General features: G+C 40.5%; 1 protein-coding gene across 10 annotated transcripts in view; it reads right to left on the minus strand.

Moving 5' to 3' along the window:
* Nucleotides 1-16,367, minus strand: part of LOC121290006 (G patch domain-containing protein 2-like) — a 287,430-nt gene that overhangs the window by 263,039 nt on the left and 8,024 nt on the right. For 9 of the 10 annotated variants that reach the window (XM_041210147.1, XM_041210129.1, XM_041210201.1 and 6 more), the window contains exon 2: nucleotides 6,012-6,716. In XM_041210147.1, coding sequence (XP_041066081.1) covers nucleotides 6,012-6,716 — 705 coding nt within the window. Of the gene's footprint in view, nucleotides 1-6,011; nucleotides 6,717-16,080; nucleotides 16,117-16,367 lie in introns of those variants that run through there. The other variant, XM_041210139.1, reaches the window with a different exon arrangement.

Here is a 16,367-nt window from a genome sequence, read left to right on the forward strand (position 1 = left end):
TATCTATAAATAATTACATCTCATACATTTTAAATTTTTTTTTAAGGAGTTGGGAATATTTTTAGTAATCATTGGACTGAATGGGATTGTGTGATTTTATTTCATGCGTGGGGACATCATACAAATAAAGAGTGCAAAACTAAGCTTAGGTACATTCCATACTGGCACATCTTTGAAAAGGTTAAGAATTGTGTCATGTATTTGACATGCTTCTGTATTTCCCAACTGTCACATCTAACATAGTAATAAAGTTCTCACTCTACTTTTGAAATGTTGTCTGCTTGCCTAAAACTTAATGAAAAATCCTGCTGACTTCTATGTTCTAAATCAAACCAGAATTAGGTCACATGCTGAACTGTAAACATGATCATACTCCTCAGCCCTCCAGGTGACATCTCATCTGTGTGGGGGGAAAATGATTACTTACACATATCTGTGTTGTCAAAATAGTACTTCCAAGGCAATTACCATTGTGGTGTGCCTCCTGCCTGGGCTGGATGGATGAGGCCTGCTGCCAAAGGGTCACTATTCCTCCCATATTTCTAACCACAAGCTCAGGTGTTCCAGCACTGTAAATTGGTCCAAGCATGTCAGCAGTTATCTGTATTCCAAGCAACCTGCAGCCATTTTATGCCATACCACACACAGAATATTTGACTGGTGCATAGAGAAGCTGATAACTTTTTGATGAAGAGTGATAACCACTAAGCATTACTGACTGGAAGTTGCTGAGTGGTAACTAATCAATTTCTAAATAAGTTAACTCTATATGGCTCTGTCAACAGTTCAAATCTGCCAATCCTATTAATAGCAGCTTATAGTTTCAGACACCATGCCCTCATTAGTCTTGTTTTTTATAGATAGCTTAAATTTAACATGCATCTTTTGAGAGCTCTGTTAAAATGGAGTCATAAATTCAAGGAAGATCTCTGTCCTACTTAGAGGATGATATTTGTAACAGAATGGTTATTAATTCAAACCAACCACTAACATCAAAAATAAAATAAATGAACTCTGGCTTTTATGAAGGGTGGAATGATTGAGCACCAGTTCTCCTTACCAAGTTCATCTCTAGACAGCACTAAATAAGGGAGTAAAAATACTTTTTGCCTCACTATAAGCTGTTTCCTCTCCTATCTATCCATGTGAATGCACTACACAAAAATGGGACACAGAAGGCTAACAAGCTCATAAGATCTTTAAACTAGAAGACCCTCACAGAGGTCAGGAACGTGCATGCACATTATTTTGTTGATTTAAAAAGAAAAGGAATGAACGGCCAACATTTTGGGTCAATTGGTAAATGCACCATCCAATGTAGACATGCAGATCAGGAAGGTCCACGATCAATACTTAAGACTACATCTCAACTGATGCTATGGCAAGAATATTACAACAGACATCACTGCTCTTGAGCTGAAAAACAGGGGAAAATACGGCAAGGGCTTCCAGTCCTGATTACCATCTAGTATCTCCTGCTAGGAAATACATGTGTGTGTGTGTGTGTATGTGTGCGTGCATCTGATGAGAATAGGATCAGGAATGGTTGTGATGCCTCTCACAGTTAATTGTCTGTTAACATCTAGGCCTAAACATGAAGGCTGAACATGCAGGCAGGTAAAAATATTTCAGGATCATCCAGCAACATCAGGTAAAAAAAAACTGGAAGGGAATATTTAAAGGCAAATGCCTGTTAAACCACCAAAGGCAGCAATAAAAAAAAACATGCATTTTCCGTAAGTTGCTTCTACACTTGACCATTTCAAAAACAACTTACATTTATATAGCAACATTTAGAGTAGCAAAACATAGCAAAGTGCTTCACAGGAATATAATGAGACAAAAAGTGACATCTAGCCAAAAAAGGAGACATTAGGCCAGATGGCCAAAAACCTTGGTCGAAGAGAAAGGTCTTAAAGGAGAGAGGTTGAGGAGTTTAGGGAGGGAATTCCAGAGCTTATAGATATCAATGGTGGGGTGAAGGAAGTGGGGGTTAAGAGGCTAAATTAGAGAAACAGTTCTTAGAGGGCTGTAGGATGTTACAGATAAAGGGCATTCAAAAATTGGTAGATCAGTAAACGCAGGGTCCATAGGTGAACAGCAGTTGGTTCAAGCTAAGATATGGCCAGCAGGGTTTAGGGTGAGTTTAACATCATGGAGATTAGAAGCAGGGAGAAGGGAGGCTGGTCAGCAGTGCGTTGAAACTATCAGCAGTGGAAGTAACAAAAGTACGGATGAAGGTTTCAGCAGCAGATGTGCTGAGGCAGGGTGCAGCCGAGTGATATTGTAGAATTATTGTGGACAGGATATGGGGTCAGGAGCTCAGATCAAGGTCAAATAGAATAGTGATTTTGGAAAGTCTGTTTCAGCTTGAGACAGCAGCCAGGGAGAGGAATGGAATATGATTAGGAAACGGAGTTTGAGGTGAATGACAAAGACTTTGGCTTTGGTCATTGCAATATTCAATTGAAAGAAATTGTGGCTCATCCAAGACAATTGGTCTGACAACATGGATGCACAGGAGTGGCTGAGTAAAATGGAACGGTAAATCTTGGTGTTCTCAGCATGCATGTGGAACCTCAAATTGTATTTTAGGGCGATGTTCAAGCTCCTGAGAGAAAATGGACTTTGGAGATGGGCAGTAGTTTGCAAGGACACAGAGGCCCTGGATGGGCTCTTTAAGGAGATGGGTAATGGCAGATTTGAAAGGGAGGGTGATAGTACTTGAGAAGAATGAGCTGTTTCTAACATAATTTAGTATAGGGGCCAGGAAGGGAAGCTGGGTCAGCAGTTTAATGGGTCAAGAGAGCAGGGGGTGGGTCTCATAGACAAAATGAGCTCAGAGGGCACTAGGGTAGTTAGGAGAAAAACTAGACCAAAGATACAGGTTCAGAGCTAGGATTGGGGTGGGTGGAGAGCTTTGGGAGAAATGTGGCTTGGTGGACAAGAGGGAGGGGGGTGGCAGAGGCAGCTGAAAGTATGGTCTCAGCCTTAGTCAGAGAGCTTGTCAGACTGATAGTCAGGGGTAAGGAGTTTAAAGAGACTGCTGGGGGCAGAGAAAAAGGGGTCAGAGGATTTCTCTGCATTCCAGGAGGATCCTGGAGTAGGGAGCAACTTTGGCAGAGGAGAGCAATCCCCAAATATACAAGATGTAGTCCAAACAGGTTTGGTAATAAATATACTATTGCCTTCAAATCTGCATCCCTTGGACTTAAGTTAGCAAAGATAGGAGCTGTGCCAAAGAGAACAACCAGGGTGGGAGAAAGCAAGGTTTTACTGGGGACAAAGCCATCAAAGGTGGAGACAAAGTAAGATTGAGCAGATCAGTAGCTGCACAACTATGGTGAATGGAGAGCCAATGGCTAGATGGTTGGCAATTTGAAAATGCTGTTTTAAGTGACTTAGGCAAAGAGTTTTTTGCCAGGGTTGAAGAAGAAATAAGTGGTAAGTTTACAAGGATGGCCTTATCTGCATTTAAGACGATGGGAATTAGGAATAGGGAAACCATATGAGGTCCAGAGGTAGCCATGAGTATGAGTAAGAAAGTTTACAAGGAGGGAGAGATGTAGTAACCTCAGAGAAGAGAGGAAAAGGTGAGTTAAGATGGAGTTTGAAATCACTGAGGATGAGAAGTTACTTGGTGCAGAGACAGAGAGGGGAACGTGGGTTACCGCTGAAGAAAAGTAGTGTGGGGCTTAGGTGAGCAGGATTTTAAGCCAGGGCTGAGAGAGATGGAACAAGATGATATGCTCAAAGGAGTAGGAGGTGCTAGAGGAATAAGGAGATAGCTCAAGGTGAGATTTGGTAATAAGGGTCTCAGTGCCATTCCAGCAATTTAAGCAGAAGGAATGATAAAAGGTAAAGCCAGATGTGGAGACTTCGATAAAGTAATTGTAGTCACCCAACTGCTAAGTTTCCATCAAGGCCATGATGCCAATATAAATCAGTGGCAAGCACAAAGTACAACAAAGTTGATTTTCATGAAGATTACAAAAGGCAGGGCTATCTTACCAACTCTAACATATTCCATCAACCAGCTACAAAGCAATACTGGGAGAGTTTTTACCCAGTAAACAGCATATAGTGAATCTAAAGAGATGAGGAGGAAACAAAAAGCTTAGTTCCATTCCTAAGATACTTAATTACATTAGCCCAGATTTCATGTTCACCCCTTTGTCCGCAAAGATTTAGCAATATTTCTGGCATGGGTTTCCCCTTTCCCGATGTCAGTCTGAATCTGGTGTCAACTCAAGGGAATCTCTAGACATCCAAGGAAAGTGATGGCATCAAGCAGAGTAAGCAGCCAATCACATCGAAGTATTCTCACAGACAGCAAACCAGTAAGTAAAATGCACTGAATTTTCACTTTTATTTAAGATTTTACAGAGAGCGAAATAAATGATTGGGACGTGCATATGTTATTAAGGCTGAAGCCGACATGCAGTAAACAAACTTCTTTAAAAATTATTTATAAAATGTGAATTTTTTAATCATATTGGAGAAATTTGACATTCCACAAATATAAAGATAATTTTTCCAGGGCCAATTTGGCTATTCAGCAATAATTATGAACTTAGTAAGCTGTTAGAAATCCAATTACACTTCATTCAAGAAGATGTAATATTTTCAAGGATTGTTGCAGTGAGACTAATTGTGTACAAGGGCAACTTATCGTCAGTTCAGTGATTTCTACTTGATTGCAGTCTGGAGGGACTTCAATAGCGCATGCTATGGAGAAGCATAGAATCACGCGCAGCCGCTTCTGGATTTCCACATTTAACTGTACATGTGAGGATTCCAGAAGTTTCCATTAATTTCAGAGCAATGATAGAGGTGAACACAGGAAAGTTTGCTTTCAGTACAGCTGCAAAATCTGGGCCATTCAATAATGCTACATAATTATAACCCCTCCTAAATAGTTACTGCCGATTACATTCACCTCAAGACTGAAAATTATGGCCTATTTACATGGCTGTAAAATGATTCTGTGTAATCATTCATAGAACAGATCTTCTCTCCTTTGAATGGAAGCCCCACTTTGCATCTTTGAAGCTGTAATGCATAGCTGCTGTAGTAATGGAGCTTGTTTCAACCCATTAAATTGTCCTACAAACCATTAAATAGGATGTTGGAAATGAGCAAGTTGCAACCTATCAATGCACTATAGCAATGAAACATGTATGACTTTGAATTATCAGGAGATTAGTAATGTGCCACAGCAGCAAGTCCACATCTGACCATGTCTTTCTCTAAAATGACTGGTTACCACTCTGCCATTGTGGGAAGGAGTACCTGTATAATTTTAAAAGTTTAAATTATAGTGTTGATGTTTACTCAGTTTTATAAGTAATACAATTACATTTGGAAATTTGTAGTTCAGTTTAGTAAAGTAGATCAGTTATAAAATATTATCATTCCACAACCAAGTACAATGTATTTCTTCCCATAATTCAAACACAAAAACAATATTTATATTGATCAGGAGATCAAGATTCACCTACAAATCTGTATCAGGATATTATGCCTTATTTTGATAATTTGAAGTAGCTATGGGGTAATTCTACAAAAATTCTTTCATTATCACTAAAAAGAGAACATTGAGATTAGTATAGTTATTGAATTGCTGCTCCAGTAGTTTTGCATTAATGCTCAAAATAATCTGTACAGGGCTTGAAATACTTTGTCCATGCAGTTATAATTCTGCATACAGAAGTAGTGGACATTTATGTCTATTTATTGCAAGTAGATTGAGTATATCTGAAATATACACCTTAGTATCAAAATCATATAGCCTAGTGCCAAGATAAACACAATTTTCTACAGTAGCTGGTCAGAAATTATTTGTGGCTCTACAGTTTTATTGCAACTTGAGTGCTCCCTGGTGTGCAGATTTGAAATTCAATGTGAACAAGTTACTGGCACTTCTGCTGAAAGTATTTCAAACCCTGCAGTTATATTTAAATACAACAACTTGTCTCAGGATAGATAACCTGGGACTTAATCTTAATAACCTGTCACTCATGTTATCATCTGAGCCTTTCTGTTCCTCATACTCCATTTTGTTCTTATTTGTATTGCACATTTCTTCACTTTCCACTACAACTCCATCATCTGGGACTTCTAGTCGCTTTCTCTTGATGATCTTGTTCTTGCTGATCTCCTGGACTTGGAGATGGAAGTGGAGCTGGTTTGGCTGTGCCTGTTGTCCTTCTAAGTCCATGACTGGAGCTTTGCCCTGGGTCAGTGGGTGAAGTGCATTACTGACCTCTGCTGGTGGATCTATAGCCATACGTTTGACCTTCCTTCTCCTTCGCAAAGATCTACCACCTAAGTTACTGTCAGTGACAGAATCAGACTCATGCCAGGAGTGCCTTTTTCCCCTAACTGCTGTTACATTCAGGGAAGATAGACGTTTGGCAACTATCAAGTGATCGTCCGAGTCACTGTAAGTGTTATTTTCTCTGTAGTCCCGGATTGCCTCATCCAGGCTAGATTCAGAGCCCTCACTCATACAGTGGCCATGCTCCCAGATGTGATGTCCAGCGTCCGATCGCCTCTTCCTGCCTCTCCTTTTCCTAGCCTGCCGCTTTAGAAGGCAGGCAGCCGAACTCCGGGAGGCTTCATCTCCAAACTCTGGACACCCCCGTGTGTGTTCAGAGGTTTCCTCCAGAGCAGAGACCAAATCATGAACCAGTTCCTCCATTGCTCTGCAGGGCCTTAAAATAGAGAAAATATAAAGAATTAATAAAAGTGATTAAATGTTAGAAATAAAATTTGGCATCACTGTTTTACTTTCAGATAAAATATTAAATATGGACCAGAAGACCAGTGTTGAGTCTATTATTACAGATGCATATGTAGTGATAAAAATGTAAATGGACTTTACTTGTATGAATAATGCATGAACTGTACTTCTTTGCACTACAAAAACTTAAGGACATCAAATCATTTCGGTAGGATTCTCTGACAGCCTTAAAACAAATAAATACACACACACACACACATGTGCGCTTGTTTTTGGCTACCCAATTAATAAAGTCATAAAACATAAAACCCTTGTCATAAAGCACATTTCACTATAACAGTTTTAGTATTGCTCCCAGAGGAAGCATTAGAACAAGGGGTTTCTATATTTTGCAGAGCTTTGATTTCCGCTAAAGACCACCACACTAAAAATTCTCTTTCACAGTCAAGTCTCCTCTATTGTCTTTCTTTTCCAAAGCAGTTCATTCAGCCCACAGGCCTACACTGGTGTTAACGTTCCATACAGCCCCATCTACATTACTTCATCTCACCCATATTCTTCTAAAGACAGGAGGGTGCATTTCACCATTCCATGCTCCAAGAGCCAACCACACTCAAATGGGAGGGCAGATTGGAGGAATGGGATTACAATGTGATGTCCACACCTCCCACCCACAACGTTTTCAAGTAAAGCTTTCCTGCTGCAAGTGCAGGATCACAGTTTGTCCTGTGGTTCCAGGATATCAGTAGCCTTCCCTTAATCAAATGGCCTTCCTTTATAGAAAGCTATTTGACTGTGGAGAACATTGTAGCCAAGCTGGAATCTATCCTGATACAAGGTCTATATAAATTAACTTTCCAGCGGAATCGCTGAATATCGGAATGGTAACCTATTGTGCTTATTTTCCCCTCCCTAGCCTGGGGAGATGAAACTAATTGATTCTCCTGCAACCCATGATCAGTTTATAAAATCAAACATCTTAGGTAGAAATTGGATCTTGTTGCCCCCATTTTACTCTCATAAAATCGGCACAACAAGGTCCATCATCAATATTCATTATCCTGCGCTCCAAGGATGCCTAACAAACATTGGACACGGGTATGTATTGGTCCTGTGTGTATTGTGCTAAATATTTCTCAAAATACCTCCCCACTACATTTCTGATGGTTTACCCATTAACAGCTAAGTTCAGTTTAACCTGTTGTTTATGTCTCATTCCTTTGAAGTCAACCTAACTTCAATTTGAAACCTAGCTTTGTGTATAATTTTACTTATGCTCAAGCCTATTGTCAAACTCTTATCCTGTCATGGTTATTATTTGTAAGATACTCCCTTACAGTCAGATTATTGATTAAATATTGTTCATTATGAAATATTGTATGGCTTGTTCTAAAGCATATTTGATCTAATTTTAAGGAAGTTGAGGTGCGAGTACAGTGCATGCGGACTCCGACGCAGGTGGCTAAAACAGAGACCCCCGAGAGCACGGAAGCCACTCGACCTTAACAGCCACTTATATAAATTTTCTCCACTTCTGCCCAAACCTGGTCAAATCCACCAACTGGCCAGTGACATCAGCGAATCCAGATGGCAGGAGGATGGATGAAGCTGGAGTTTTGCAGGGTTGATCACAAGCAGTCAAATAAATGGTGTAGAGGGGCTCTGGGCATGATTGGGGGAGGGAGAGACTCGATTCAATTGGGTTGGGGGTGTGTTTCTGGAATCAATTTGGAGTGCGAGAGGTGGGTGTATCTCTGGTGACTATCATTAAGGAGGGAGGGGGCAGCCAGTGGCAGGGAAGGCCCAATGGTTTTTATTGGAACCTGGAGGTGCACTCCTGCTCCTCCTGGCCCATTGGACCTCTCCTGGCCTTCAATCACTCTCTCAACAGATCAGGCTTGACAATGAAACTGTCACTGTTCTTCTGCTCAAGCCTCGAACTAAAATAGCAGATTGAGGCTCAAAGGTATACTTGGGCTCTGACCTTCATATTGAAACAAGACCCTGCCTTCATGTGGCGGGCTTCCTACTCGCCTGCTCAAAGCAGCAAGTTAACAGCAGTACACATTGGGAAGCCAACGGAATTGAAGACGTTAAGTTGTTGCCCATTTTAAATACTCTCAGTCAGGGTTCCAACAGGCAGAAGGAGTTAAAAATTAGGATCATGATTTTCTGAAACAATCTTGGATACAATCTAGAAATTCATTAGCTTTATTACTTGAGCTATTTTGCAACTACCAGTCTATGTGAAAATTAAAATCTCCCATTATAACTACCCTTGCTACATGCCTTCCCAATCTCCAAAATTATGCATCCCACTGCAGTATCATGGTTGTTAGGTCTTTAGATAACTCTCACCAGAGAATTGTATCCTTTGCTTTTTTTAAAAATAATCCTAACCAGAATTAAATTAGGCTTCTTACATTTACTAAACAGGATACTAAAACCAGTTTTTGGATCCCTCTAACAAATTGGACTGTCTTAAGTGGAGCAAGCGTCAGGTCTAGATGTGAATGCAGCTGCCATCAAAAAGTTAATTGCTCCCCGAGGCTCCACAGCAGTCCTGACAGTTGTTGACAGTTGCTGCCCCTTTGCTGTCCTTCCACCCTAGGACTTACCCGAGGGCTGCTGCTGGCGAGACAGGCGGTGCAGCCTGAAACTGAATTCTTCAGTCCAGTTATTATGTAGATGAAGTCTGAGGACCAATTTGACATGTTCCACAACTCTGTCTTTGGATGCAGGGATCATTTCCTGCACCCATTTGATGCTTAAAAACTGGCCTAAACTAATTCCCAGGCCCTTATCTTTACAACGCTGTTACGTCTAAATTCCATATATTCTCATCATCACTGCAAATAAACTAACAAAAGAACTGTGTATCATCATAATTCACAAGTCGCCAGGTGTTGCTAGTTTTGGTCACAATCTCTGAAACTCTGAAAATATGCAAAATATTTTTATAATTTGTTCTGTTTACATTTCCACAATATAATTGATATCTTAGAAATAATTGAAGCATTTGCAATGGATTAAATGTCACCATTTCAATCAAATATTAAACCTCTATTATACACATTAACTGAAGTTTAGCAATGGTAGGTAAAGTGCATTCCACTTATTTTATCACTTGTGAACATCTACCAATCATAGTGATTATGTCCTAGTGCTGCAAAGTCTTCAGTGTCTTCCTACACTTTAATATTCTACCAATATCCTGGACCATAAGAATTGACTTGGGTAGAGCGACCAAAATATCTCAGGTGCTGTAGTACTTCATTTCTTCCTCACTCACCTTCCAATAAGATACTGACTGTGATACAGTATTTGTTATGCTTAAGTTTATCTGACTTGTATCTTACTGTAATTTTCTTAAACTGTATTTTATGCATGATAGTGACAACCTTTTATGACCAGATAAGTACTTGATGTTGTGTGTACATATAGACTTCTGATAATTCGAACAATATGCTTATTAAAGGTCACCTTCAAAACGGAGTCACAATGGTTGATTTAAATAGGTGCTATTGAATCCACGTGTCAAATCTAATCAATTTTATACTGTAGACTTAAGCACAACTACAAGTTTGCATAATGATCAGGACTGTTAAAGTAACTTTTAATCGTGGTGAAGGTTCCCTTTGCTAAACAGTATAAGTAACCTTTTATTTTATCAGCAGTTGTGGCCAAATGGGCGGGAAAGCTATTCCAGGTACAATCCTATTTTTATATTCAAAATCTGTTGTTCAGAGGAAAGAATGTTTGTTTCACGGCTGCTTTTGAATCAAGGTGAGTCAAAGGACGGGTCTCGCTATATGATATATATATGAGATGGTGGCAGAGTCGTAATGTTCCTGGACTAGTAATCCGGAGGCCCAGGCTGGACACCAGTTCAAATCTCACCATGGCAGATGGTAGAATTTGAATTCAATTAATAAATCTGAAATATAAAGCTAGTCTCAGTTATGATGACCATGAAACTATCATCGGTTGTCATAAATGCCCTTTAGGGGGGGAAATCTGCCGTCTTTACCAGCTCTAGCCTACATGTGACTCCAGACCCATGCAATACGATTGACTCTTAACTGCCCTCTGAGCAGCCTAGCAAGTCACTGAGTTCAAGGACAATTAGGGATGGGAAACAAATGCTGGCTTTGCCTATATCCCATGAAAGAAAAAATATATATATTTCACAAAATCAAACTGAATTTTACCAACCCAGTCTACAGTTTGACTGCATATTTACACAATTAAAAGCCAATGTAATAAGATTTACTCACACAAAGCATCATTAATATTTCCAAACACAATGTGTGGAAAGTTTCTCGTGCTAGAAAGTTTCTAATTTTAGAAGCCAAGTTAAAGTTAAAGTTACAATATATTCTTAAATCAAAAGGGCTGGATTTAACAGGGCACCTTGGTCCCTGACCCCTCCAGCTAAAAAGTCATTGGGGATCCCGCCCATGATCCCAGTGGCTGCCCTGCAGCAATTTAACTCTGGGAACAGCACTATTTGCTTTAAGGTGAATCTTCTACCCCATTACTGGAGGAGATATGCCTTAGAGAGCTGCCAGCCAATTGCATTGAGCCTATAGGCAGTCACACCATTCCAGGAGCCCAGGTAAGTGCAGCGTCAAAGTCTTTGAGAGGGAAATGAGTGGGGAAGAGGGGTGTGGGGTTGGAGGACTGGGTTCAAGAGGTCAGCTGGGAGGGTTACAGGAGGGGGATGACCTCAGGTGGACCCAACATCAACTCGTGCAGCTAAAGCTGCTGGGCTTCCTGAATGGCATGGATGGTGAACTGAGGCCCTTAAGTGGTCATTAATTAGCCACTTAAAGCGCCTCGATAGGCCCAAGGATGGGTGGGCTGCGCGATGCATCCCCCAACACCTGTAAAATTTCAGACACGTTGAAGATGGGTGAGTAAGTAGCAGGAAGGCCCCCCTCGCTGGATTTACATGCCTTCACATCATAATAGTTTGTGGTACCATACATGCAGCACATAAATGAATTGTGACTTAAGCAACCTGTAGCTAATATCACTAGCAACTAAAGTGGAGGTCAATTTAAGATTCGTACTCATAACATACATGTACTTACACAAGTGGGTAATAATAATAAACCTAATTAATTTTATTCTTCATGATGATTTGAGAATATTCAGATTTCAAAAAGGCACACAACATACAAATGGGATGTCTCTTGAACACACGCTGAAAGAATGAGTTGGTCTGTTGGTGGGCAGCCATGCTCATGTACTTAGAAAAAGAGAGTGTGGTCTTTGATTCTACAACACTATGTCAACACACACAATTTCACAATAGTTTAATAGCATAAGATACATTGGAGGTGGATATGCTAATGAAATATTTTTCAGAAGATCTCAAATAAGTCCAGCCAAAAACATATGACTTTTTTTTAAACATGTGATTTCAACAGATTTAAACCTTTTGAAATCTATATTTGTGTTTTGATCAGAAGCCAGAGGTGAGGAATTTCTACCAGTTACAGCACAGTAAATACTTCTGGGAAGGAACTGAATTTATTTTACTTTCTTACGCTACTGTGTATGTAATTAATTTATGGCGTCCACCATTTGTCCTGCTATTTGCACTCTTGGAATGCTGAACACAGATGCTCCTGTTAAGTCTTGGCAACCAGAGTTCAGAAATAGGTCTTAGACTAAAAACTAGATAAGTGTCAGACCTATTTGTTTACCTAAAGGATACTATGTTTTTAATATTTAAACAAATGATGAATTGAACACTTAGCTCTGATTCCCAACTACTATTGTTCCTCATTCTCCACTATGAAGTCACATTTTGAGTTTTGACAGCATTTTTTGAGTATTTCTGGTATCAGCTGTTGTTTCCTGCTGTCATGTGCTGCTGGGGGTTCACAAACTTTTAAAATTAGCTGCTGCTCAACACAGCTCCTTTTAAATCTCAGAACCCTGAAATCCTGTTTGGCTTCTCAGGTAGGTGTAAAAGATCCCATGGCACTATTTTGAAGAGCTGAGATTTCTCTGCAATGTCCTGGCCAATATTTTCACATTGTGCAGAGCAAAGCCCCACAAGCAGCAAACTGCATGCCATATTTTCGACATGATGGTATTGACAACACTTCAATCATACTTGACTGGCTGTAAAGTGCTTTGTAATGTCTTGAGGTCATGAAAACCACTGTTAAAACCCATGTCTTTCTTTGTCTGAATTTCAAATCATTAATTTGACTACTGAAATTCAATCCTTCTTTCTATCCTCTGATCTCCTCTTCCCTCTGCCTAAGCAGGTGGGAAGGCAAATGGTGAGGATGACATAAAAAGTCTACAGAGGGATATAGGCAGGTCAAGTGAGTGGGCAAAAACTTGGCCGATGGAATATAATGTGGGAAAATGTGAGGTTATGCACTTTGGCAGAAGAATAGAAGAGCTAAATATTATTTAAATGAAGAAAGACTGCTGAAAGCTGCAGCACTGAGGGATTTGGGAGTCCTCGTGCATGAATCCCAAAAAGCTAGCGCATAAGTTCAGGAGGTAATAGGGAAGGCAAATGGAATGTTGGCCTTTATTTCAAAGGGAATGGAGTATAAAAATAAGGAAATCTTGCTAAAAGTATACAAGGCACTAGTTAGATCACACCTAGAATACTGTGAACAGTTTTGGTCCTCTTATCTAAGGAAAGATATACTGGCATTGCAGGCAGTCCAGAGAAGGTTCACTAGGTTGATCCCGGGTGTGGAGGGATTTTCTCATGAGGGGAGGTTCAGTAGGTTGGGCCTGTACTCAATGGAGATTAGGAGAATGAGAGGCGACCTTATTGAAACATATAAGATTCTTAGGGGGCTTGACAGGGTAGATGCTGAGAGGTTGTTTCCCCTTGTGGGAGAGTCTAGGACCAGAGGGCATAATCTCAGAATAAGGGGTGGCGCACTTAAAACAGAGATGAGGATGAATTTCTTCTTTCAGAGGGTGGTTAATCTGTGGAATTCTTTACCACAGAGGGCTGTAGAGGCTGGGTCATTAAGTATATTGAAGGCCAAGATAGACATATTTTTAATCAGTAAGGGAATCAAAGGTTATGGGGAAAAGGCAAGAAAGTGGAGTTGAGGATTATCAGATCAGCCATGATCTCATTGAATGGCAGAGCAGATTCGATGAGCCGAATGGCCTACTTCTGCTCCGACTTCTTATGGTCTTAAGGGTTCTGATGAAAGGTTATCGACCTGAAATTCTGGTTATCTCTGTTTCTCTCCACAGACCTGTTGAGGTTTTCTAGCATTTTTTTTGTTTTTATTGTACTTTAAGTGTGGATTTAGCTCACACTCCAAATGGCTTTAGGTAGACTTACTCTTATAAACAACTTACTCAAAACAAATTTTAAACAGTGCAATGGTTGGCTATGGATAAAAAAAATATGCTGCATTACAAGTCTTTGCAGCATTTTTAACATGTACTAAGTCATATTTTACTTAAATCTAGAGTGCATCTGACTGCATTACCACATGAACAAAGTTATAGATCATGGGATGAAATTTCAAGTCCAATTTTGTCCAGAGGGTAACATAATCAGAAAATAAAACAAATAGCTGAAACAAAAGGTTGAGAAAATGTGGGCGCAAGTGTAGTACACATTTAATTACACAATATCTGAATTTTCTCGAATTTTTAAACCCACCAAGTGCATACCTGAACACATCTTGGTTCATTAGGATGGCTCTGGTCCCCAGAGAAAAAATTCCTCTAAATACACTGCTTCAATGCAGGTATAAAATTGCACCCCAAATTTTAAATGCAGAAGTCAGTTTGCTGGTATTTTGATATTTTCTTTAAGCATTTAAAAAAAAAATTATCCTCACTGACACTTGCACTGTATTTTCTGTTTCTTTGCATACATTCTATAGCATCATTAAAAAATTGAAAAGCTTTCGCAACTGTATGTTTAGAAACACACTGTGCATAATGCGCACGAACAATAGTTAGATAGCTTAAAACTTTAACTCTCATTCGTAAAGAATATATGGTGTGAGCTCTGTACAGTCCTGAGGCCCTGATTAAGACTTGTTTGTGCCAATTTTCACGTTCGGGTGTATGTTAATGAAAGTGGCAGAAAATGTAGGTGTAAATCAGGGGTCCAACCTTTTCATATGAGAGGCCACATTTCAATTCTTTTCTCACTCAACAGGCCAATGAGCAAATTTCAGAAAGAACAAGTTTGGTACAACATTAAACATGAATTTCAAAAAAATCAATGCCAAAGCAATAAATTGATAATTTTACAAAAAAAGGAGTAATTAATAAAAATGAACAGCAGAACTAACCAGTAATACCCTTTTTTGCCTTTTCCCTCGAGAAGCAGAGCTAGAGAGACAGAATAGGCCTGAAGTCCTGTTCATTGGGAAGAGGTGGGGATTGGGGACAAGCTAAGGAGTTGTGTTTAACTAACACCAACCTTGTGTTCGTCTCTGGCGGCGCACACTCCAAGCCGGCCTCAGCGAAATTCATACAAAAGTGGGGGTTGGAAGAGGACCTTTCAGCCTGGGTTTTCCTCCTCTACCAGCCCGCTTTTTGAATAGGTTTAGGGTGAGGGAGGAGGAGAAGGGAAAGGGCGTGTGTGGCCGGCTCACTCTCATACACTCCCCACCCGGACGTGGGAGGTTTGGACATTTAGGAGGAAGTCTGGACTGTGTGAAGATGGCAAGAAGCACTTCCTCATTCTACCCTGTCCGAGACCCCAGCTGCCCAGGTTGGGGGGGTGGGGGGGCCAGGTGGGGACTGTTGCTGTGACTGCTGTTCCTCATAGCCTCCCTAGCCTGTTCCGCCATCTTGACCAGTGTGCTCTTTTTGGGGGCTGGCCTCTGTGCGGGAGGGCAAAAGAGAGCACATGGCCAAAGGCGAAGAAGAGAACACACCATGGCCACTCAACTTCACACTACTCACTGCTCCTCCAATCACAGATTGTTTCTCTCCTGCATTTGCTGCTGATAGGCTGATTGGTGAGCCTATCAGCAGCAAATGTGGGGAGAAGCAGTCTGTGATTGGAGGAACCACTCCTTGCAGATCTCTGACTTCCACTTACCTGTATTTTAGACAGTGAGTACGCAGGCCAGATACAGAGGCATGGCAGGCCAATTGTGGCCTGCGGACTGTGTATTGGGCAACCCTGGTGTAAATTGACAGCTGCAAAATGGGCACATGTGTGTGCAAATGCCCGGATTATGTCCCCACAGGAATTCCACCCCAATTTGACTTTGCAGATTTCTCACAAAGAACATTCTTAATCTCAGAGATAAAAACAAAAAACTGCAGATGCTGGAAATCCAAAACAAAAACAGAATTACCTGGAAAAACTGAGCAGGTCTGGCAGCATCGGCAGAGAAGAAAAGAGTTGCCGTTTCAAGTCCTCATGACCCTTCAACAGAACTGGACAGCTGAGTTTTTCCAGGTAATTTTGTTTTTATTCTTAATCTCAGGCAAGTTATCATGATGGTAGACAAAAAGCAGCACTAAGGAAAACAATAAGGCAAATCAATGAATTGCCCTTTCAGTCACATTCCAGAAGGAACAGGCTGTGTAGAGGTGTCTACTGTCTCAATCAGAAGTGGGGAACATAATGAAACTGAAGAAA

This window comes from Carcharodon carcharias, chromosome 2 (genome assembly GCF_017639515.1).
Source record: "Carcharodon carcharias isolate sCarCar2 chromosome 2, sCarCar2.pri, whole genome shotgun sequence".
In the NCBI taxonomy this organism is placed as follows: Eukaryota; Metazoa; Chordata; class Chondrichthyes; order Lamniformes; family Lamnidae; genus Carcharodon; species Carcharodon carcharias.